The sequence below is a fragment of the Mesoplodon bidens genome, assembly GCF_964165515.1.
Source record: "Mesoplodon bidens genome assembly, chromosome: 2".
Taxonomy (NCBI): Eukaryota; Metazoa; Chordata; class Mammalia; order Artiodactyla; family Ziphiidae; genus Mesoplodon; species Mesoplodon bidens.
In genome coordinates, this window is record NC_138177.1 from 154,642,760 (window position 1) to 154,664,890 (window position 22,131).

General features: G+C 47.4%; 1 protein-coding gene across 1 annotated transcript; it reads right to left on the reverse strand.

Moving 5' to 3' along the window:
• Window positions 1-5,927: 5,927 nt before the first annotated feature.
• On the reverse strand, window positions 5,928-21,918 carry LOC308612622 (peptidyl-prolyl cis-trans isomerase E). The gene is made up of 10 exons (XM_081225255.1): window positions 21,848-21,918; window positions 20,702-20,800; window positions 18,900-18,943; window positions 18,167-18,193; window positions 16,632-16,713; window positions 16,004-16,104; window positions 13,635-13,758; window positions 7,659-7,844; window positions 6,476-6,618; window positions 5,928-6,277 (listed from the first exon to the last, which is right to left on the reverse strand). Exons 1-10 carry the CDS (start codon window positions 21,876-21,878, stop codon window positions 6,209-6,211), a joined length of 906 nt encoding a protein of 301 aa, XP_081081381.1. The 5' UTR covers window positions 21,879-21,918; the 3' UTR covers window positions 5,928-6,208.
• Between the last annotated feature and the right edge of the window lie 213 nt (window positions 21,919-22,131).

Genomic DNA, 22,131 nt, shown 5'->3' on the forward strand with positions numbered 1-22,131 from the left:
ACGGGCTGACCGTTCTTTGGGGTTGGCAGAGAGTCCTGAGGACCTGCCCTTGTCCACTGCTGGCCCAGCTGTGGGCAGGTGTGGGACGAACTCAGAGGCACCTGCAGCCCAGGATGGCCACCTCAGGCCCTTCACCGTCCACGACAGGGTCTGGGGTTGTGTAGACAGGTCCTGTTCCATCTCCAGTTGCCTGCCCTTCCTAGGTGCAAAACTGGGCATTTCTGGGCACTTCTGTTAGAGTGTGGAGTTGCCCTCGGTGGGCTATATTTGTGGATCTGAATTACCAAACCGCTGGCCACAAGGAGGCATGTGGGTCACCTCTAGAAAGAGCTAAATGAACAGCATGATTTAGGGCCAAGGCTGATGGCATTCATCTTCCCTGTCTTCCTCCCTTGACCTGCCTCTGCTGTCTGGGGAAGACGTGCAGTGCACGGACACTTTAGGGAAACAAAAAATCCTGGGGGCTTTATTGACCCCATCTGTCTGTCACCATGTTGAACCATCAGGAGTTCAGCTCTGTGGAAAAGTTATCTTTTTGCTGAGCCAAGTATGGTGGATACATCGGGTGGCCCAGGGTGACAATGCCCAGCACGGGTGACATAGTTTCCCTTAACCTTCTGCACGGCTGTCATCAATAATCAACCTTGATATTTTTTCTTTCAAATCTGGATAGAATTTCAAAATGACCAGTACAGAACTCCAGGTGGCCACCACCAGGTTAGAGTTGGCATGTGGAGTGAAAACTCTCTGCTATCTCCTGCCTCCAGCGCTCTGGGACGCAGGGCAGCGTGGGGCCAGGCGTGGAGCGAGGGCAAAGCTTGTTAGCACCTGCCCGTGTCCAGAAGCTGTCAGAAACAGCCTGGTCAGCCAAGTCTGCGTCACCCTGTGTGCCCAGGAGCCCTGTCCTGTTTCTTGGGGCCTGTGAGCCAGAGAAAAGGCCCCCGTCCCAGGGGAGTGACAGGAGGTAATTAAGCTGAGCTGGGTGGGGAGGTTCCCGGAAACCACTGCTCTCCTTGGAGCGGCCGCCGGCAGTTGGAGTGTTTATTTGATTTCTGACTTGGTAAGCCTCTAATTTACCTGGTGGAGCAGACTGCGTCCAGCTGCCCGAACCCTGAAATACTGTGTCATTAAAAGCAGAGCCTGGGCCCGCCCCAATCCACGGGCACAGCTCGGGACGTGCAGCCCTGGAATTCAGTCTGCGCCCCAAGGAGGGGCTCCAGGAGCGCAGGTCTGGCAGCAGGGGTGGAGGCTGGGGCCTTGCTGCAGGACAGCAGCCCCTCCGCCTGGACCTGGGAGGGCCTCTGGGAGCCAGTGCACAGGAAGAGACCCTCCCCATGGACACAGGGGACTGGAAAGTGGTGAGCTTCCCATCAGTGTAGGGATCTAAGCTCTGGCCTACATGTTAGGGAACATGAGTTGGTGGCTTCCTCCTCTGGGCCTATTTCCCATCTGTAACATGAAGCATGGACTTTTTGATCTGAAAAGGGCCTTCAGCCAGGCAATCTGTCTGCCATCCCTGTCTCACACTGAGCCCAGAGGCAGCTTGGTAACCCTGAACACGGAGCTCAGGTGGCCATCACGAATCAGAGCTGGCACGTAACATGGAACCTATTTGTTATTCTAGTACTTACCTAACAGTTCTCTCTTCCCAACATGGAGGATTATCTCTTAGGTAAATATAAATCTTAAATTAGCAGATTATTTTGAGAACTAACTTTTTTCACTTGAAAATTTTAGTTGTAATTTTCTGAATTTCAAAATTTTTTTTATTGCAGAAATGGAAAAATCAAAACATGTTAGCTCACAGCTACAAATTACCAGAAAAAATGGTAGTATTAATGGTAATTTCATCAATGACTACCATTAAAATGGAATTGACAACTAATTTTTTTTTTTGACAATTTTTTAATTTGCTATTTTTAGGCCCAGCCAGTGATTAGCTTGGCCAGGTACACCAGGAATGTCTATCATATTATCCAAAGGTTGGTAGATGTGGAGTACACCTCATCTACCAATCAAGCTGTGCACAGCAGGAGTGGAGTTACAATCCTTTTTCAAGCAGAACAACTGAAAAACAGTAAGTTATTGCTTATGTACCTGGCCGTCAGACTTCCAGCAACTTTTGCCATCCAGTTACCAAATGAAATCAAATAGGAAAAGCCCTGAGGAGTGGAACAGTTGTGAATGGACACGAAGCCCATGTATGTTATCCCGAGAGTTATCTGTTTGCTTAGCCAAGCATTGCAGCTGCAGTACTCTTGCTCAGAGCCTGGCTTGTTTACCTGGCCAGACTAGAACAAATAAGGGTGGTCAGTTCAGACCCACTGACAGCAGTAAGAAATCAGTGACAGTTGATAGGCAGGGAGGACACGTAGGAAAAAAGGCTAAGGTGAAATGCACAACAGTTTTGGTGTTTGCGGTGCAATCCCGGCCTCAAGACCAAGCCATCATAATGTGAGGTTCACTGTCTTCAAACTAACATAGGTAGTAACATGTTCTGGAAAAATCCCTAAGAAATAGGAAAAGAGGCAGCACAGCAAGAGTACAGATTTTTGGGGCCAAATGGATTTGAATCGTGGTTCTTCTTCCTCTGTAGAGCAGGATACTGGCTTTCCCTCCAAGCTATTTAAAAAGATCATATATGGACACAAACATTGAGGACATCTGGCATATAAATGCTTAACAGCTGGTACCTGTTGGTATTATTACAAATGAATTTGCTAATTTTGAGCCCCTTCCGTGCTTGTCCACTAAACCTTTCCTCCTCCCAGAATGTATTCTGTGGTGTTTTATTTTAGAGCTGTGCTTTTCCCACCGCAGTCCTTTGAGGGCAGGACTTGTGTTCTCACCTGCTTTAAAGGCCTGGGACAAGTGTCCAGTTATGCTGGCAGTGGCCAGGGCTGTGACACTGTGCTCTGTGTTCCCAGAGACAAGGGGATCCCAGTGGCCTGCTGAAGGCACTCAGCACCACCAGGTGCCCTTTTGGCAGTTTAAACAGGGGTTGTCCATTCCAAGTGTTATTCCTTATGGGGAGGCCTTTTGTGAGCACTTGACCCACTTTTTAAAAAAATGTGCTTTTCATTTATTACAAAAGTAATGCAGTTTTGGAGAAAAGTTTGAAAAACACAAAAAATAAAACAATTCAAATCACTATAATCCTCTAAGTCAGATAAACATGCTAGAAAAATTTTGTTGAATTTATTTCTAGGCTTTTTTCTTAGAATACGTATAAAATATAGATGTTTACATATTACGGATAGGTATTTGTACAAAATTGGGATCATACTGTATTATATAAACTGCTTTAGATGTGCTTTTCCCATTTTATTATATGGTGTAATTTTCCCTGTTAATAAATATTTTTTGAAAACATGGCTGTCTAGTTTTCCATCACCTGAACTCCATAAGACTCAGTTTTCACTACTAAAAAGTAGGTCCCACAACCACTTTCTTGTGCTGGCATCATCTGGAGCAGACACACTGTGAGAAAGTCCAGCAGTCACAGGACTGGTCCCAGGGCTACACCCCCAGGTCTGTTCCTCCATGCAGCCGTCACAGGGCTTGCACAGATGGGGCCCGGCCCTGGAGGAGCTAGTGAGGGGATGCATGAGCAAAGCGAAGCCCCATGTTCTCAGTCCTGGTGCTGGAGCAACAGAGCAATGGAAACGTGGACGGGGAGGCCAGGCAGTCCCAGGAAGGCAGCTTTGACCTTCAGCCTGCAGCAAAGCCCCCACAGCGCCCCGGGTCCACTTCCCACAGGCCAGAGCCCTTCTGAGCAACAGAGGGTGAGTGCTGTGCTGTGACTGGCTGAGCGAGGTGGCTAGGCCACTGCTCCCTAGACTCTGGGCTCCCCGTCCTGCCTGGCAGAGTAGGGCCCAGACCAACCATGGGGACCATGACTCTGTCTCCCCACAGGCCTGGGGTTGCCCTGCTGTAGACTGAGGCTAGAGCTCAGGAAACACCCCAGGACTCCATTACGACTGATGGGGAGATGGCCACGCTTCCAACCCCAGCTCTGCCACGTCATCCTGGGTGACCTGAACAGTCATGTCACCTGAGCCTTGGTTGACCTCTGCACAGGGTTCTGGTGTGGAGACAGTGAGTTAACACCTGTGGACACCCGGAGGGGCACTGGGAAGGCCACTGTAGCTCCAAACCCACTGAGCTTCCCAACCTGCTGGCTGGTCTCAACCTCCCTAGGCTATCAGGAGTCGGTCCTCTCTTGGGGGGCTGGCTGTACTAAGCTCTTCATACATATCCTTTCTTGGCTCTTATAAAAGCCCTGAAGTCACTGCCATCACCCTGCTTCACTAAAGCCTGCCCTAACGCTGTGGGCAGTCAGGTAGACTGACCTGTGACGGCCACAGTCTACACTCAGAGGGGGCGCCTGGGCCTTGAGGTGGGGGGTCTCTTTTGGCAGCTCCATAAGGATCAGGGGTAACTGTGGTACACCTGAGGCCCAAGGAGACAGAAAGCTGGTCCGCTGCAGCAAAGGGGGCTCAGCTGAGGACCAGGAGTCCATTCGGCACATGGGAGCCAGAGGTAGAGCCAGAGTGCCATCGTCCCTCAACAGGAGCTCTCCTGGGGTCACCAGGGCCAGGGGACAACAGGCCACACTCCTGCCTCGTCCAGATTTCTACTCAACATGTAAAAGCCCAGCCGGGTAGACTCTGAATGGTCTGAGTAGCGCCCCCACCACCACAGGGAGGTATCTAGTGGCCACAGGGCTCAGTCTCTGCTCAGTGCCTTCAGCAGGTCAGGGTTCTTTAAAGTCACTTGGCTGACCAGTCCATGGAAGGGGAGCGGAGGGAAGCCAGCCTGACTTGAGCTCCAGGAAGTGGCTGCACACAGGGACCACACTGTGAGCTCAGCATGGGTGAGACCACTTGTCTCATCAGTGGTCAGCAAACTTTCTGCAAAGGTTCAGATAGTAAATATATTAGGCTTTGGGACGGCGTTGGTTAATTTTGTGTCTATAGCTAAGCCATGGTATCAACTTTTTAGCCAAACACCAGTCTGGATGTTGCTGTGAAGGTATTTTTCAGATGTGATTGACATTTACATCAGTTGACTTGGAGTAAAACAGATGACGCCCCATAACGTGGGTGGTCCTCATCCAGTGAATTGAAGGCCTTAAGACAGAAAGACTGGGATCACCTGAGGGAGGAGGAATTCTGCCTCCAGACGGCCTTTGGACTCAAGCTTCAACATCAACTATTTCCTGGGGCTCCAGCCTGCTGGCCTGCCCTGCAGCTATCAGACTTCTCAGCCCGCACGACTGCAGAGCCAATTCCGTGAAATAAATCTCTTTCTCTATGAACATATAGGCACACCCTACTGGTTCTGTTTCTCTGGGAACTCTAATACAGGGACCATACAGTATCTGTCACCAATTACTCAACTCTGTCACTGTAGTAAGCAAGCAGCCACAGACAGTATGTAAACAAATGGGTGTGGCTGTGTTCCAATAAAACTTTATTCACAAAAACAGGTAGTGGGCTGGATTAGACCCAACGGGTTTGCTGACCTCTTGTCTCCTGACAAATAGGTACGGTACCTGGCATGGAGAAGGCATTTTGGGTAATAAAATATCATTTAAAAAACCTGTAGAATGAAAGTGAGCAAATGAATCACAGAGACTGAGCAGTACACCCACTGGCTACGAGCCTGGCAGCATGATTTGGGAGTGGAGGCACTGTAGACAGGAACTTTTCCACTGTCTTTGATTCCCATGGTCTTGACAATGGTCTGACAAGGGTATCTGGCTTGAAGATATATCATCCGACATCTCAGGGAATTGCCCGAGGGAAGAAAGAAAAGCTGTGGGGAAGACGCTATTTCCTATTCCTTCACCAACCTGTCTCGGGGGACAGTTTAGCCTTAGATGCAACCTCTGACAACTCCCAGGAACTAGCTGGAGGCAGCAGTTCAAAAGCTAGAATTTATTTTACCAGAAGAAAACGTCTAGGATCCACACAGGTGGGCCCAGGAGAGGCCCTGGCCTGGGAAGGGCACGCACAGCCGTGCACGGTGCGGAGGGCAGCACCCTGGCTCACGGCCCCACTTGGGGAAGAGCCAGAGGCGGCCCAGGCCGTGCCTGCAGAGGAGCTGCCCCACGCTGACCCCAAGGAAGGGCCAGGACACAAAGCCCTGCTTGCTGCAAACGGGACACCTGGGCTGCCGGTTCCCCGGGCTGACAGCTGCCCTCTCACACGTACTCCCCGCAGTCGGAGATGATGACCTTCTGCTTGGGTTTCCCGTCCTTGCTGCCCTGGGCCTTTGCAGGCAAAACAGAAGAGGAGGAATCAGGGGAGGGAGGGAGGGTGGAGAGGAAAGGGCAGCTCAGGATACCCGCCCCGCCCCCTGCCCCCACCCTCTCCAGCAGCAGCAGCCGTGGCCTCTCTCTCCAGGCCCCGGAGCCCCCGCTCCTGCCCTCCCACACGGCTGTGCACCGGGGGCCCGGGCGGCCGCCCACCTCAATCTGCCGCAAGACATCCAGGCCTTCCGTGATCTCCCCAAATACCACGTGCTTGCCGTCCAGCCAATCCGTCTTGTCACATGTCAGGAAGAACTGGGAACCGTTGGTGTTTGGGCCAGAGTTGGCCATGGAGAGCAGGCCTGGGGGAGAGAATGACCACATCAAGCCCCTCCACCCTGCTCCCGGCCCTCAGGACGTCTGGTAGTAGAGGGCGGAGCGTAAATGCTGCTGGGAGGGGGAATGGAATGTGGACCGGGAACTGACTACAGGCAAGATGGAGGCTGCCAGCATCTTTGAGAAGAGTGGTTTCAGTGGACAGGTGGCACTAGAAGTCTGTCTAGAGGGGGACAGAGAGAACGGAAGGCAGGGAGTCTACATAACTTTTTCAAGAAGTTTTGCTTACAAAGGGGACCAGAGGCATGGGTGATAGCTGAGGGGGTACATGAGTCAAAGATTTTTTTGAAAGATGGACGCCGCGTGCTTTTGTGCTGATGGACTGATCTAGCAGAGCAGGGGAAACACATTACACAAGGCTGCAAGGGCACATCCACAGAAGCCAGGTTCCGAAGGAGGGGAGAGGAGTAGGGGTCCAGGCCACGAGCAGAGGGAAGACAGCTCAGCCCCTGTACTTGGAGGGAAGTCAGAGCGGGCATGTGTGGACAGATGCAGGAGGCCAAGCATCAGCTGAGGCAGAGGGTGACGTGGAGGCTTCGGGAATGAAGGAAGGGATGGAATTGTCTCTGACCAGGACTGAGTGTGAACTAGGGAGCTCTATCTAGTACGGCTGCCGAGGGCCTCCTGCAGAGCTTCGGTCATAAATTTCAGTACAGTTCTGTGTTTTTTCTAGTTGCTGGGGGAACAACGACTGAAATTTTTTACTGGATGAGTCTGACAGAGCGAGGCGGGTGCTGGGGCGGAGGGAAGACAAGGGCTTACACTGGCCGACCACAGAATATAAGCTAGGCCGACAGGGAGTGCGGATGTGGTGGGGGGACGGGCAGTACATGAATAGAAACAAGCTCACTCTGCTTAGCCAGGCCGAACGCCTCTCCTCTGTTCACTGGGTGGGTCCCCTCCAGACCCCCAACCTGTCAGCCAGAACCACAGCCCATCATTCCCCCCACACAGTCATCCTGCCCCAGCCCAGCCCACCAATCACCAGCCACTGATCGGGTCTTACCTGTTCCCGTGTGTTTGAGAATAAAGTTTTCATCGTCAAACTTCTTCCCGTAGATGGACTTGCCCCCAGTGCCATTGTGGTTGGTGAAATCGCCTCCCTGGCACATGAACTGGGGGATGATGCGGTGGAAGCTGCTGCCCTTGAAGCCAAAGCCCTTCTCATGCGTGCACAGGCAGCGGAAATTCTCTGGCGCCGAGAAAGGAAAAGGTACCCGGGTTAAAAAACAAACCAATGAAACCTCTAACTAGGCTCTGAAAAACTGTTGTATTTGTTTAATGTTCATATCTTCATTTCAAAATATGACATGCTCATTATAAACCTTTGAGATACTGACATCTTGAAGGACTAGAGGGGATTCTAGTTAAAGAAGGAGTGAACACATGCATTCTGTTCTGTTCCACACTAAACTGGCAGTAAAGCAATTTTTTAAAAGAAAAATTAAACAGGATCTTAGAAAAAAAACACAGGGGCAACTCTTTGTGACTCTGGATTTGGCAATGGTTTCTTAATTGTGATACCGAAAGTGTAGGTAACAAAAGAAAAAATAGGCAAATTAGACTTCATCAAAATGTAAACTTCTGTGCATCAAAGGACACTCTCAACAAAGTAAAAAGGCAACTCAGGGAATGGGAGAAAATATTTGCAAATCATTATCTCTTAAGCATTTAACATCCAGAATATATAATGAACTCCTACAACTCAACAACAAAAAGACAAACAACCCAGTAAATAAATAGGCAAAAGACTTGAACAGACATTCCTCCAAAGAAGATACACAAACGGCTCCTTCCCCTAAGCACATGAAAAGATGCTCCACAGGGCCTCCCTGGTGGCGCAGTGGTTGAGAGTCCGCCTGCCGATGCAGGGGATACGGGTTCGTGCCCCGGTCTGGGAGGATCCCATATGCCGCGGAGCGGCTGGGCCCGTGAGCCATGGCCGCTGGGCCTGCACGTCCGGAGCCTGTGCTCCGCAACGGGAGAGGCCGCGACAGTGAGAGGCCCGCATACGGCAAAAAGAAAAAAAAAAAAAAAAAAAAAAAAAAAAAAGATGCTCCACATCATTAGTCATTAAGGAAATGCAAATCAAAACCACAATGAGATCCTATTTCACATCTACTAGGATGGCTATAATAAACAGAAAACAAGTTTTGGTGAGGATGTGGAGAAATTAGAACCCTAATACATTGCTGGTGGGAATGTAAAATGGTGCACCCACTGTAGAAAACAGTTTGGCAGTTCCTCAAAAAGTCAAACTAGAATTACCATATGACACAGCATTTCCACTCTTAGGTAGGTACCCAAAACAACTGAAAACAGGGATTTAAACACATATTTGGGGACTTCCCTGGTGGCGCAGTGGATAAGAATCCGCCTGCCAATGCAGGGGACACGGGTTCGAGCCTTGGTCCCGGAAGATCCCACATGCCGCGGAACAACTAAACCTGTGCGCCACAACTACTGAGCCTGTGCTCTAGAGCCCACGTGCCACAACTACTGAGCCCACGTGCCACAACTACTGAGCCCACATGCCACAACTACTGAAGCCCGCAGCCTAGAGCCCATGCTCTGCAACAAGAGAAGCTACTGCAATGAGAAGCCCACGTACCGCAATGAAGAGCAGTCCCCACTTGCTGCAACTAGAAAAAGCCCGTGCACAGCAACGAAGACCCAACGCAGCCAAAATAAATAAATAAATAAATTTATATTTTAAAAACGCACATACATATTTGTACACAAACGTTCACAGCAGCATTATTCACAATAACCGGAAAGTTGAAACAACGCTCAAGTGTCCATCAACACATGAATGGATAAACAAAATGTGGACTATCCAGACAATGGAATATTATTCAGTCATAAAAATGAACAGGGGCTTCCCTGGTGGCGCGGTGGTTGAGAGTCCGCCTGCCGATGCAGGGGACACGGGTTCGTGCCCCGGTCCGGGAAGATCCCACATGCCGCGGAGCGGCTGGGCCCGTGAGCCATGGCCGCTGAGCCTGCGCGTCCGGAGCCTGTGCTCCGCAACGAGAGAGGCCACGGCAGTGAGAGGCCCGGGTACCGCAAGAAAAAAAAAAAAAAAAAAAAAAAAAAATGAACAGAACATTGATACACAGATGACCCTTGAAAACACGATGCTAAGTGAAATAAGCCAGACACAAAAGGACACCTACTGTATGATTCCATTTATATGAAATGTCTAGAATAGCAAATTCTGAGAGACAGAAAATAGAATAAATGTTCCAGGGCTGAGGGGAGAGGAGAATGGGGAGTTGTTGTTTAATGGGTACTGAGTTTCTGTTTGGAGTGGTGAAAAAGTTTTGAAAATAGATAGTGGTGATAGTTGTACAACATTGTGAATGCAATTAATGCCAGTAAATTGTACACTTAGGGCTTCCCTGGTGGCGCAGTGGTGGAGAGTCCGCCTGCCGATGCAGGGGACATGGGTTCGTGCCCTGGTCCGGGAAGTTCCCACATGCCACGGAGCGGCTAGGCCCATGAGCCATAGCTGCTGAGCCTGCGCGCCCGGAGCCTGTGCTCCGCAACGGGAGAGGCCACAACAGTGAGAGGCCCACATACCGAAAAAAAAAAAAATTGTACACTTAAAAAATGGATAAAATGACCAAAAAAAAAAAAAAGGAGCAAGAGAAAAGACAACAGCAACAAAAATATTTGAAACCTAGAAGACAAATAGATGAGCCATAACTGATATAGCAGACCTAACAAACCTGAAGCTTAAGCTGGTAAAGCCAAGAGCAATTCGATTTATGCTGCAGAAATGCCAAAAGCTCAGAGACAAGAATGAAGATGGCTCTAAAAACAGTAAGTGTGGTTGAAAGCCTGTTTAAAAAAGTAGCTAGCCCCCAGATCCTCTCCCTTCCCTGGCCCTGGCTGCCGGCTGGAGGTCTACCCTCTGGTATGTTAAAGCAGAGGGTCTATGCTCTGGGATGCACTACACACAGCCGAGGGTTGAGGTACCATAATGACAAACGGAGATCAAGTGAAGTTTATATACTGTTCCCACCACCCCCAACCATGATGGCAAAGAGCTGGAAACAGGACCACTAGCAAGAGACTAGACTTCTCTGTGGACTCTGCTTTGTCTAAGAGACTACAACTCAGGAATACTGACCATCCAGGGTCCAAGAGAGAGAGAGAATCACCTTGCAGTGGAAGCCTCAGTCAGCAAGCCTTACCGATATCCAGGGAGTTTCCAAGCAGATTTTTAGGGTCCTAGTCTTAAAGGCATCTAATGTGAAAAGCAAAGACCAAAACAAGCAAACAGACCAATAACAAACAAAGCAAAACAAAATCTAAAAACTCAGAAAAAAGTAACCTGAAACATAAGCTGTATAGGAAAAAGAAGCTTTAGTAATCTCCCAAGATGAAATGGCAGTACATGCATGAAATAAGCACAGGATGCTATGAAAAAGGACATTTAGGAAGGTTCCAGAATGAGAGAAGAGAGAAATCAGAAGGGACAAATGCAAAGAAATAATCCAAGGAAATTTTCCCAAACCAAAAGATAGGACTGTCCTGATTGATGGGTGTGGTATGCGGAATAATGGCTCCCCAAAGATATCTATGTCCCAGTCCCTGGAACCTGAGACTGTGTTATGCTGTACACAGCAAAAGGTACTTTGCAGATGTGATTAAGATTATGGACGTTGAGATGGGGAGAGTAGCCTAGGTTATCCAGGTGGGCCTAATACAATCACAACCTTTCCCATCTGTAGTCAGAAAGAGAGTTAGAAGTGGATGGAAGAGGAGGCAGGAGAGAATTGAAACATGAGAGGGACTGGATCTACCACTGTTGGCTGCGATGATAAAAGAAGGGGACCACAAGCCTCTAGAAGCTGGAAACAGCGCTCAGCTGGCAGCCCACATGGAAATGGGTACCTCAGTCTACAGATGCAGGAAATTGAATTCTTCCAACAACCTCACTGTCTCTGGAAACAGATCCACCCCTAGAGCTTCCAGTAAGGAACGCAGCAACCCAGCCATCATCTTCATTTTAGCCTGCTGAGACCTGTGTTGGACTTCTGGCCTTCATAACAGTTAAGATAATAAATTTATGTTCTTGTAAGCTGCTAAGTCTGTGATAATTTGTTACAGCAGCAAGAGAAAACTAACATAATAGGGCCCACTGAATATCCAGCATGACGAATGGAAGGAGATCTACTCCAAAGGCACACTGTTTCAGAACACAGGACAAAGAGACCCTCCAAGCCTCTGGACCAGTGTTATCTAACAGCTATTAAGCATTTGGATAGTGTAACTGAGGAAGTGAATTTTAATTTTATTTAACTTGAATTAATTTAAACTTAAATAGTCACATGTGGCTAGTGGCTACCATACTGAACAGCTGAGCTCTAGGCAGAAAATTTTAAAAAGGTTGTGTATAAAGGACCAATAATCAGAATACTAGACTTCTCTACAATTTTACAACCAAACCATCAAGTGGGAAAGTAGATATTTTCACACATCAGTCTCAAAAAACTTACCCTCCAAGCTCTTTTCTCTAGAAGCTACAGGAGTATGTCTTCTACCGAAACAAGAGAATAGACCAAAAAAAACAACAGAGGTTCCAACATAAGCGAAAATAGGAGATCCCATGACAATAGCTATGCAGTGGTGCCTGGAAAGCAACTGGTCCAGGCCAGAGGAGGTCAGAAGGCTCCAAGGAGGAACAGTGAAATTGACAGAACATCTGATGTATTTGATTATATAAGCAGGAGAATTTCGGAGAGACTCAGGAATATATGCACAGAAGACTAAGCAAACGTGAGAACAAGACAATTATGAATTCCAGGGAAAACAAAGTGCTCTGTATGAAAGGAAGTTATCACAGTATGATGCTTACATAGTTAGAATAACCTACGACCTAAACAAAATTATGGTAACAATGTAAGGAGGATGAAGGAGCAGGGAAGGTGATTTAAAAAGCTAATTCCTTACCTTCTGAAGTGGGAAGCCAATAGATGTGTAAAATGAAAAAAACCCAGAAAGTAGCAACATAAATCTGTTATCTACCAACATGGAGATAAAAACCAAAAGAATCAGCTAAGAGGTGAAATTGGCTGCCTCTGAGAAGCAGCAAAGGGGGGGATGGGGCAGGATGGGAGGACAGCAAGGGAGCACTGCTGTTTTTCAAAACAAGCTTTGTGGAATTAACATTCTAAACTATATGTTTATATAATAAAATTTAGATTAAAAGAAGAATAAATAGAAGTCAATATTTAGCAAATGAAAAATACTCAAGAAACTGTTAGTTAACAGTAGTTACCTGTGAAGAGTAGGATTAGATGTGGAGAAGAAAGGAAGACTTAGGTTTTCAATTCATTGCCTTCAATATTGTTGGAATATATTTATGTGTGTATACTTTTTTTTAAACCATGAATACACATTTATTTGTATTAAAGAAAAAACTATTATTAAAAAGTAGTAAACCAGGGACTTCCCTGGTGGCGCAGTGATTAAGAATCCACCTGCCAACACAGGGGACATGGCTTCGAGCCATGGTCTGGGAAGATCCCACATGCTGCGGAGCAACTAAGCCCATGAGCCACAACTACTGAGCCCACATGCCATAACTACTGAAGCCCGTGTGCCTAGAGCCCGTGCTCCGCAACAAGAGAAGCCACCACAATGAGAAGCCCAGGCACCGCAATGAAGAGTAGCCCCCGCTCGCCGCAACTAGAGAAAGCCCGCGTGCAGCAAAGAAGACCCAGCACAGCCAAAAATAAATAAATAAATAAATAAAATTTATGTTAAAAAAAAGTAGTAAACCAGCACCTCTAAAGCTTCAAAAACGCCTGCTATGACTCATCTGTTAATAGATCCCAGGATCTGAGATGCCGCAAATCAACTCAGGTCAGAAACAACGTCAAGGACACAAGAACTAAGGCGCTGAGAACCTTGGAAAGGCTCACTGCTCAGCTCCCAGCTTCCCGGCCATCCTGACCGGAGTCCTGCTCACCTGCTGTCATGGGAACGATGTCTGAACGCAGGAGCATCTGGATGCGGCCTGCTGGCTTGTTCCCAATCTTGATGTCCATGTACACCTGAGGGTTTGACCGGGCCTTTTTTACAGCAGGCTCTCCCTAGACGCAGGAGAAATGGCCAGGTTAGAGAGAACACCCTGACTCCCCGACTAGGAGAGCAAGTGTTCTTCTGAAGACAACCCAGAACCCACTGCAGCGAGCGGGCTGAGCAAGGCACCGACAGGGAAGGTCTTGGGCCCTGATGGGGCTGCAGAAGGCGGAGGCCATGGCCACGGCCCCCAGCTGGACACCCAGTGACAGGAGACTCAGCACCGTCTACCCGGAGCCCCACTCCTCAGGCATTTTATCTCATCTCACTCCCTCAGACGCATCAGCTCGCTTCACCTTCACCCTCCCCTGCAGTCACAGAACATCGCTTTTGTGGCCCAAAACACACAACTCTCAACAACTTCAAGCCCCAGTTCAAGCCCAGCCACCTTAGTCAGTTAAACTGACCCACTTCTTTAACACACCCCCTTCCTCTACGCTTAGCCCTGCATATCCACAGGCTGGCTGCAGTGGAAGCAAGGAGGGCCTAAGTGCTCAGAATGGAGGTGGTTGGGACCTTGCTTTATACTCCAAGTAGACAAGGCTGGGCAGAGGAGATATTTATTATAGCTGTCACATTTGCTCCAAAGGGAAAACTCAAGTGTTCTTGTTCGTGCTTCAGTTTAACAAACTCGCTGAGGTATCACGCTGGGCACTGAGGATACTGTGACTATTACCTGCTGTTAACAACAGCAGTAGCATAGTTGTAACAGCAAATACTCACATAGCACTTGCCGTGTACAGGGTACTATTCTGAACATTTTAGGTAATCAGCTCATTTAATCTTTACAACCACCTGTGAGATCAGCGCTACCATCATTCCCATTTCATAGACGGGGAAACTGAGGTACAAGGAAGTTCAGTAACTTGCCCAAGGTCACAGAGGTGCTAAGTGGTGAGGCTGGAATTCACACCTAAGCCCCCCCACCCCCCAACCAAGTCCATGTTCTTAATCACATTACCCCACCTCACATTCCACGTTTTTATTAACAAGGCCTTTATTAATACGAGGCCCCTATCCTCACAGAATTTACTGACTAGAAAGGGAAAGGCAATAAGCACTTGCGTAGCCTTTACAAAAGCAAAGACATACAGGGAAATACGAAGACTGGTTTTACCAAGAGTGTAAAGTGGGGACTACAAGGTGAGAGGTGGGCAGGGTCAAGGCTGGGAGGGTCCCCCCGTGACTTTATCTCACGAGACAGGTGATGGGCAGCCACTGAAAAGTTCTCAGCAGGAGAGTCAGATGATCCATGGTATGCTTTAAAAAGATCATTCTAGCTGCCTTTATAAAAGATGGGAGGAGAGCAAGACTGCAGCCAGAAGGCTAGTTAGGAAGCTATTGCAATTATCCAAATGACACGAGAAGTTACATTGGGACGATGGAGTAATCAGGGGAGGATGGATTCAAGGAAGATTTAAGAGAAAAACTTGGCAGAACATGATGTTCTGGCTCTATTTTAAAGAGGGGTCTAGAGTGACCTAGGGTTACTCCACTGGCTGAGGGCCATTTATGTGCTCTGCTTTGCATCTGGATTTCTGGCTTAGGTCAATGTGGATGGATGGTGGCAAGCTGGTGAGTTTGAGAACACAGGAAGCACGGGGTTGGAGAAGGGAGGGCGAGACTTGCAGCAGAAACGTCTGAAGCTCAGGACTAGAAACAGAGGCCAGGAAAGTCAAGAGCACAGGAGAGGCTGTGAAAAATCAGAGTGACTGCCACTGTTCTGGCAGAGAGGGGAGAGGGCTGCCGTGAGTGAAGAAATTCAGAAGAACAACTCCCCTTTAGAAGAAGGGGAGAGGCAGCCTGAGAGGCAATCAGGAGGAAGAATCAGGAGGAAGAATCAGGAGGAAGTGCCAAGGCGGATTCTCTGGAAGGGAGAACCTCAAACCTGTGCCCAGGCTGCCGGGGAGGTACCCCCACCCAGCCCTGCCTCCCCTGCGTCAGGACAGGAAGCTCCAGTGAAGGGGGGACTGATGAGGAGGGCTGCAGTGGTGCGCTCCCCACCCCTCCCCACCTCAGGCTTCCTCCTCGGCGGCGGCAATCACAGAACAGAACCCGGGCAAAGCTGAGAAGCTCCTCAAGCAGAGCACAAGGACAAGAGGCCTAAAGCTTCCCTTTAGTTCACTCATTAGCACCTCCACCAAAACACTGAAAGCTCATTTTTCATTCTCTCTGCTTTTGTATATATGTTTGCAAATTTCCATAAAGATCTAAAAGACAAAGTCCGCTGTGGGAAGTGCCAGCCTTCAATCTCACCTCCTGGGTTTCCACTTTGGGAGGCTCTGACCCTTCTTCCTCTTTATTTTCCTCAAGAGTCTTCCCAGAAAACTTCTTCAACCAGTCGTCATCGGACCAAACTGAAAGGAAAGAGGCAGGCAAATGAGAACAAATTCAAGCTATCAGCCAGCTGCTAAGTAGCTGCTTTGGTCGGCAAAGCAGAACATACTCTGTGGCCCTCTCGGCCAGAGGACTCCACTTTGGGAACTCGCACGGTAAGGAAAGTTCCCACCTTTCAGGGACTGCCAACCCTGAAGCCCGGCTCTTAGCAGGACTAAGTGAAAAAGCTATGCCCCAGGGAAAGGTGCAGGCTTTGCCAGTCCCAGCCCTTGACGGAACCTGCCAGGAGTGTTCAGAAAACGGGGACAGGTAAGAGATCAGGCTGGGTTTCTCTCATAAAGCAAACAATTACCCTGGCTTGGCTGAGCAGCTCAAACTCTTTTTATTTCCCCACAAAGGTGGCGCATGTCCTTCGCCAACGTAAACCATGCTCTACTCCTGTCCACCAGAGCAGCGTTCAGCTCCCACTTCCAAGAGAATCAGGACAGAAAGGCAACCAAGGCCAAACTGGAGGATGTGATGGGGAACCTGTAGTGCTCCCACTCACCTGGTCTGGAAGAGCCTTCCTTAATCCTCATGGGTTTTGCCAAATTGACACGAATTGTCCGTCCAAAGAGCTCAGATTCATTCTGAAAAGATTGAAAATCCAGCTGCTTAAACTCTGTTAGGTTAAAACAAAGTCAGACAGCTTTCCATTTCCTTCTGAAAAATCCGAGACAAGCTCATGACTTGTTCTCCCTTAACCCCTGAGCCCCTAGCACCCAAGCTATGCACCTGCTGCAAAGCAGCCTGTAGGTTGCAGGGAATTTCCTCCCTGGAGCCATCACATACCTCCTTTCTTTTTTTTTTTTTTTTTAAAGTTGAAGCATAGCTGATTTACAATGTTTCAGGTGTACAGCAAAGTGATTCAGTTATACTTTACATATATATGTGTGTGTGTGTACATATATACACACACACACACATATATATACATGTATATATATATATTCTTTTTCAGACTCTTTTCATTGTAGATTATTATAAGATATTGAATATGGTTCCTTGTGTTATATAGTAGATCCTTGTTGTACATCTATTTTATATATAATAGCGTGTATCAGACCTTTCTTTCAATACCACCAACGACCTGTGCTTCCAAAGGTGACTCTGGGTTCAGAGCACTCTGAAATTACAAGGATAAATGCAGTTTCCAAGTACCCGAGTTCACCTTCAAAAGTCAAGATCAGCTTTAAATGGTGAGAAATGATCTCTCTCTCTCTCTCTCTCTGAGAGCTGAGGAATATGTTTGGTGAATGGGAAACAGAGAACAGGAATAAAGGAAAACCTTATTATCCTAAGATAATTGGTACCAGGAAAGGTCACTTAATGCTAATTCACTTAAGGCAGTGAAGAAAATTTCATGGTAAAAAGTGAAGGGAAAAAAGATTGACTGGGAACTTACTGTGATGAAACTAAAAATAATGAAAATAAATTTCTTATAGTTAAAATTCAGGTTTAATTTGATTTATGTGCTCATTTATAGGACAAAGATGTAATGGATGCTGATTAATCTGTAGTATTTTTCCAACAAAATACTTTCAACAGTATGATATTTTTGCATTTCTTATCTGATGTGAAAATCATAAGCATCTTGAAGAGGGAATACATACTCAAGAGCTACATCATTTTCCCCAAGGAGCTCTCCAGGCTATTCCAGTCATTTGCATCAGTAGCATAACCTATCTTTATCCTTGTCGAATTTAGCTTCTCAATTGTTAACTGGTCTAACACTTCATGAAATCCTGCCTCTTTTGTAAAATATGCAATTTCATTGTGCAATCAATTTGCATTGTGTTTGCAAGTTCCTATCCTAGACATGGGCAGCCAGTGAGAGACTGGTCAACAAGGATGGTTAGCATTTACATTATTATCAAATTGTTCAAAAGCAACCAATTCACAGTGAATATTTTCACATGATGATAAACTGTACTTCCCCATGCAACCTTGTAACTTTGGAGGTTCAGCAAACTCATGTATGAATAAGTGCCCTCTGTACCACCAAAAAGCAACTTCTGTAAGAAGGAGGATTCCTAGCCATACCATGTTGTCGATAGCTGCTGCAGCATCCTGCCAAGGAAAGACAAGGTACAAGTTTAGGCTTGCAATGTATGTGGAACCTAGAAAATGGTACAGATGAACTGGTTTTCAGGGCAGAAATTGAGACACAGAAGTAGAGAAAAAAATGTATGGACACCAAGGGGGGAAAGCGGCTGGGGGTGGTGGTGGTGGTGGTGGAATGAATTGGGAGATTGGGATGGACATGTATAGACTGATGTGTATAAAATGGATGACTAATAAGAACCTGCTGTATAGAAAATAATAATAATAATAATTTATTAAAAAAAAAAGTTTAGGCTTGCAGTCAAATGCTTCTTGTGGTGTCTAAACATACTCAGTAGCCAAAAAAAAAAAAACCCAACCTAACAGGAAAAGGTCTATTTATACTCCTTGCCCAGGTTGTATGTGTCTAACAAAGTGCACTTCCTGGGTGACTTCAGCTATTGGCTATTTAGTGGAAGACAAAGAAATAATCAACAGCGCCGCAAGAGCCCTGCAGAGCAAGAGGCGCAGGACCTGGCAGGTCTGCAATGTTAATCACAGCCTACAGTTTGATTAAGTGAGGGAAACTTTCCTTCAAATAGCACTTCTTATCTCTCTGGAAGCATCAGCATGAAGCCCCAAAACCCAACCAAATGGAGAACAGCTCCCTTTGTAATCAGTAACAATAATAAGGCAAGCCAAAGACTTAACATAGGTAACAGAATTTTCTCACCTCTGCCAACTCAAATTCAACAAAAGCAAATCCTCGGTGCTTTTCTGAAAAAAGGCAAACAAAGCCAAGCAATTATCATGTGGGGCAATGGGAAGAAGTAGGTGGTCACAAGGAAAGTGAAGTCAGTTGCATGCCTTATCCATTCATTCGACATTCTACATAATCACTATTTAGGAAGAAGGAATCTTACTCTTGATTCTTTCTAGTTTAAATAACATTTCAAACTGTTTTGTAGTGAACAGAGCTGAATAATCTACTATAGTTTTAATCTCTAAAAGCAGCATTCAATTCTTTTACCAAAGCCAAATTAAAACCTTAACCTTTGCGTGCAGGAACTAGAAAAATGAAGTCATTTAACCTATCAATTATTCATTCCAAGCATACATTTTGAACATCAACTGTGCATAAAGCATGAATCCTAAAACCTGGGTAAGGACGCTGTCTTTATCCTCAGCAAAACGTTAATCTAAGTAGAAAGGCCAAGTGCACAACAGCACTAGTTTAATTAACCAATTAACCTTAGAGAGTCAATATAACCTTATCATTTTTATAACATATAAAGATCCCAGGGAGATTAAAATTAGATGACAGAGCTGAAACACACAACTCGACTCGGGACTCAGTAGAGCATAGGTTGCTAAAACCTCAAAACACGTCTTAGGACTTAATGAAGCTCAGGTTCTTTTGTCTTGGCCCAGAAAGAATTCAGTGAGAAGCAAAGTGACAGGCAAGAAGTGATTTATTAGTATAGGATGCTTGTGAGAGATACAAGGGGGCAGGAAAGAGAGTGCCCCACAGAGAACTCAGTGGGCTACATACAGTTTTACAATTAAAGGAAAAGTGGGGAGGGGGAGAAGACCACCTTCTTCCTCATTCTTCGAGTCTTCCATAATTAACTCCCCCTACAGGTTGGGCAAGGGAGTTTTTGACCCTATCTGGTCCAACCTGGACTGTCATGGCACTATGGAAATGAGCAAAAAGGCGGTAATATACACTAAAATATGGTAAATCACCTCAGGTTTCAGCATAATGTCAACTTTCCCCTATGTTTTTGTTTGTAGTGTGTGCAGAGAAGCATGTCCTAGGGATCATTAACTTACTGACCTCAACCAGCAGGATGCAGGCATCGCTGACTTGATGTATAGTTTTGTTGTTAAGCAAGCCTGCTTGGTTTCACGAGTTAAGCAAGCCTGCTTGGTTTTGCTGCTAAGCAAGCCTGCGTTCTTGAGTGATCATTAACTTACAGGGGTCTCCCGAAGTTCCCTCTCTATCTATAATCCCCTAGTGGGATTTCTAAACTAGCTGCGTATTCTATCCCTATCAGAGCTGGGCCTAAAACTCCAATCTTAAAAATGACAACAAAGGTTAAATAGAAAACTGAACTACAAATGTGATACTAATTGATGGAAAGCTTACCCCCAGGTACACAGAGGCTAAGGCCCCACTGTTCAAGCTGGGCTTTCCTGCTACCCTGTTTAATAGCACAGCCGCCAAGAAGGGAGCAGGTGCGGTAGAGTGCCTGGCAGGTAGTTCGAAACAACAGATCTCCATGTAGCTCAAAACCTATCTTCCTACTGGCTAACTGAAAAGTTTGTCTTTGCTCAAATGCAACAGATGGGACTCTCTGCAAAGCATGTTACAGCTCACAACCACAAGCCTCAGAACAGTCCTTCTGCATCAAGATCACTGTCATGCTGCCCAATGCATATTTAGAATGCACTGTGATATGACTTAAAAATTTTTTTTTAAGTTCTTTCCCTTGCAGGAGGATTCTGAGCAGGCGAGACACTAAAAAGGCTTACCTGTTTCATAATCCAGAGGAATCTGGATATCTGTGATGTCTCCAAAAGGGATAAAAGCAGCATGAAGAACTTTGTCATCCACCTCCTCTGCAAGTCCACCTGCAAAGAAGCCAAGGGCCTTCTGAGACACTGCCCTCTATTCTCTCAAGACCCCGCCCACCTTGAGAAGTCCCTGCTGTAAAGTTAGTGTGCTACCACCAAGGGGAGGGGTCTTTCCATCCAGTCCTTCGGGTTCATAAACATCCCTCTCATATGCTCCCTCACACCTACTTATGATGCACACCCCTCTCTTCACCCTTCTTTCAGACCCTCATCTAGTCCCAGGATTACTGCAATAGCTTCATAACCGACCCTCCTCTCCTCCACAAAGCCAACTAGAAAGATCCCGAGAATGTGCAGATTTTAACCCATCACTTCCCTCGTTAAACTACTTCAAAGGTTTCCCACTGTCCTCAGGATAAAGTATAAACTTAGCAGTATACGCAAGGCTCTTCATAAGCCCCTGCCCACCTCTTCAGCCTCTCTCCCTTTGATTCCCCGCAAAATGATACACCTGCCTCCAAGTGTCAGGCTATTTTACACCTTTGGGATTTTGCTCCCTTTCAGTAAACACACTTGCTTCTACTTCGGCTACCTGACTAACTCCAGCTCATCTGCGGCGTCACCGCATCCTCAAAGCTTGCTCTCACCTCTCCAGATGGAGGGGTCACTTCTCCCCGCACCCAGGCCCATATCACCAATGTCCGTCCCCACCAAACCGCTCATCAAACTGTGCTATTGAGGTTATTCCCATTTTTAGCCGGCTAGTCTGGGAACTCTTTTGCTTAGGGCAACAGCGGGGGCTGAGCCCTCACTACTGTGAACATAAAGTGAATGGGCGCGAGGATTCAGAGGTCCCTAATATTCCTCCACCACTGCCCCAGGCCCAGGAGGTGAAGAGATTCCTGTTAGAGCTTGGCGGACTTGGAAGAGCTGCAAAGACCGTTACGTCTCAGGCTCACACCCTGAGGCCAAGCAATACTGCCAAAGATACGGCCTAGACTGCTGCTCGCCGCCCTCCGCGCCCAGAGACCTGTCCAGCTCCACGCCACGACCCACTAGCGACCCGGTTCGCCCAGACTCCACCCAGAGCCCGCGCCTGCTCACCCACGTACAGTACCCGCTTGGTAGTAGCCATCTTGCTCCCGCACTCTTCCGCCGGAAACCTACGCTCAGCCCGCCCCCTTCTCCAAGGCCCCGCCCCGGGTACCGCTCTCGCAGACCCCGCCCACTCCCGCTTAGGCCCAACCCGCCTCCGGCTCCCTTTGAGCGGCGGGTGCCGTGCAGGTGTATCTCGGTGGGTGAACAGACGTGGTCCCGGCGCTGCCCGTGTTCCGTGGTGCTGAAAACAATCCTCTGAGAAGTCAGCCGGTGTCCGCAAGTAATAAACT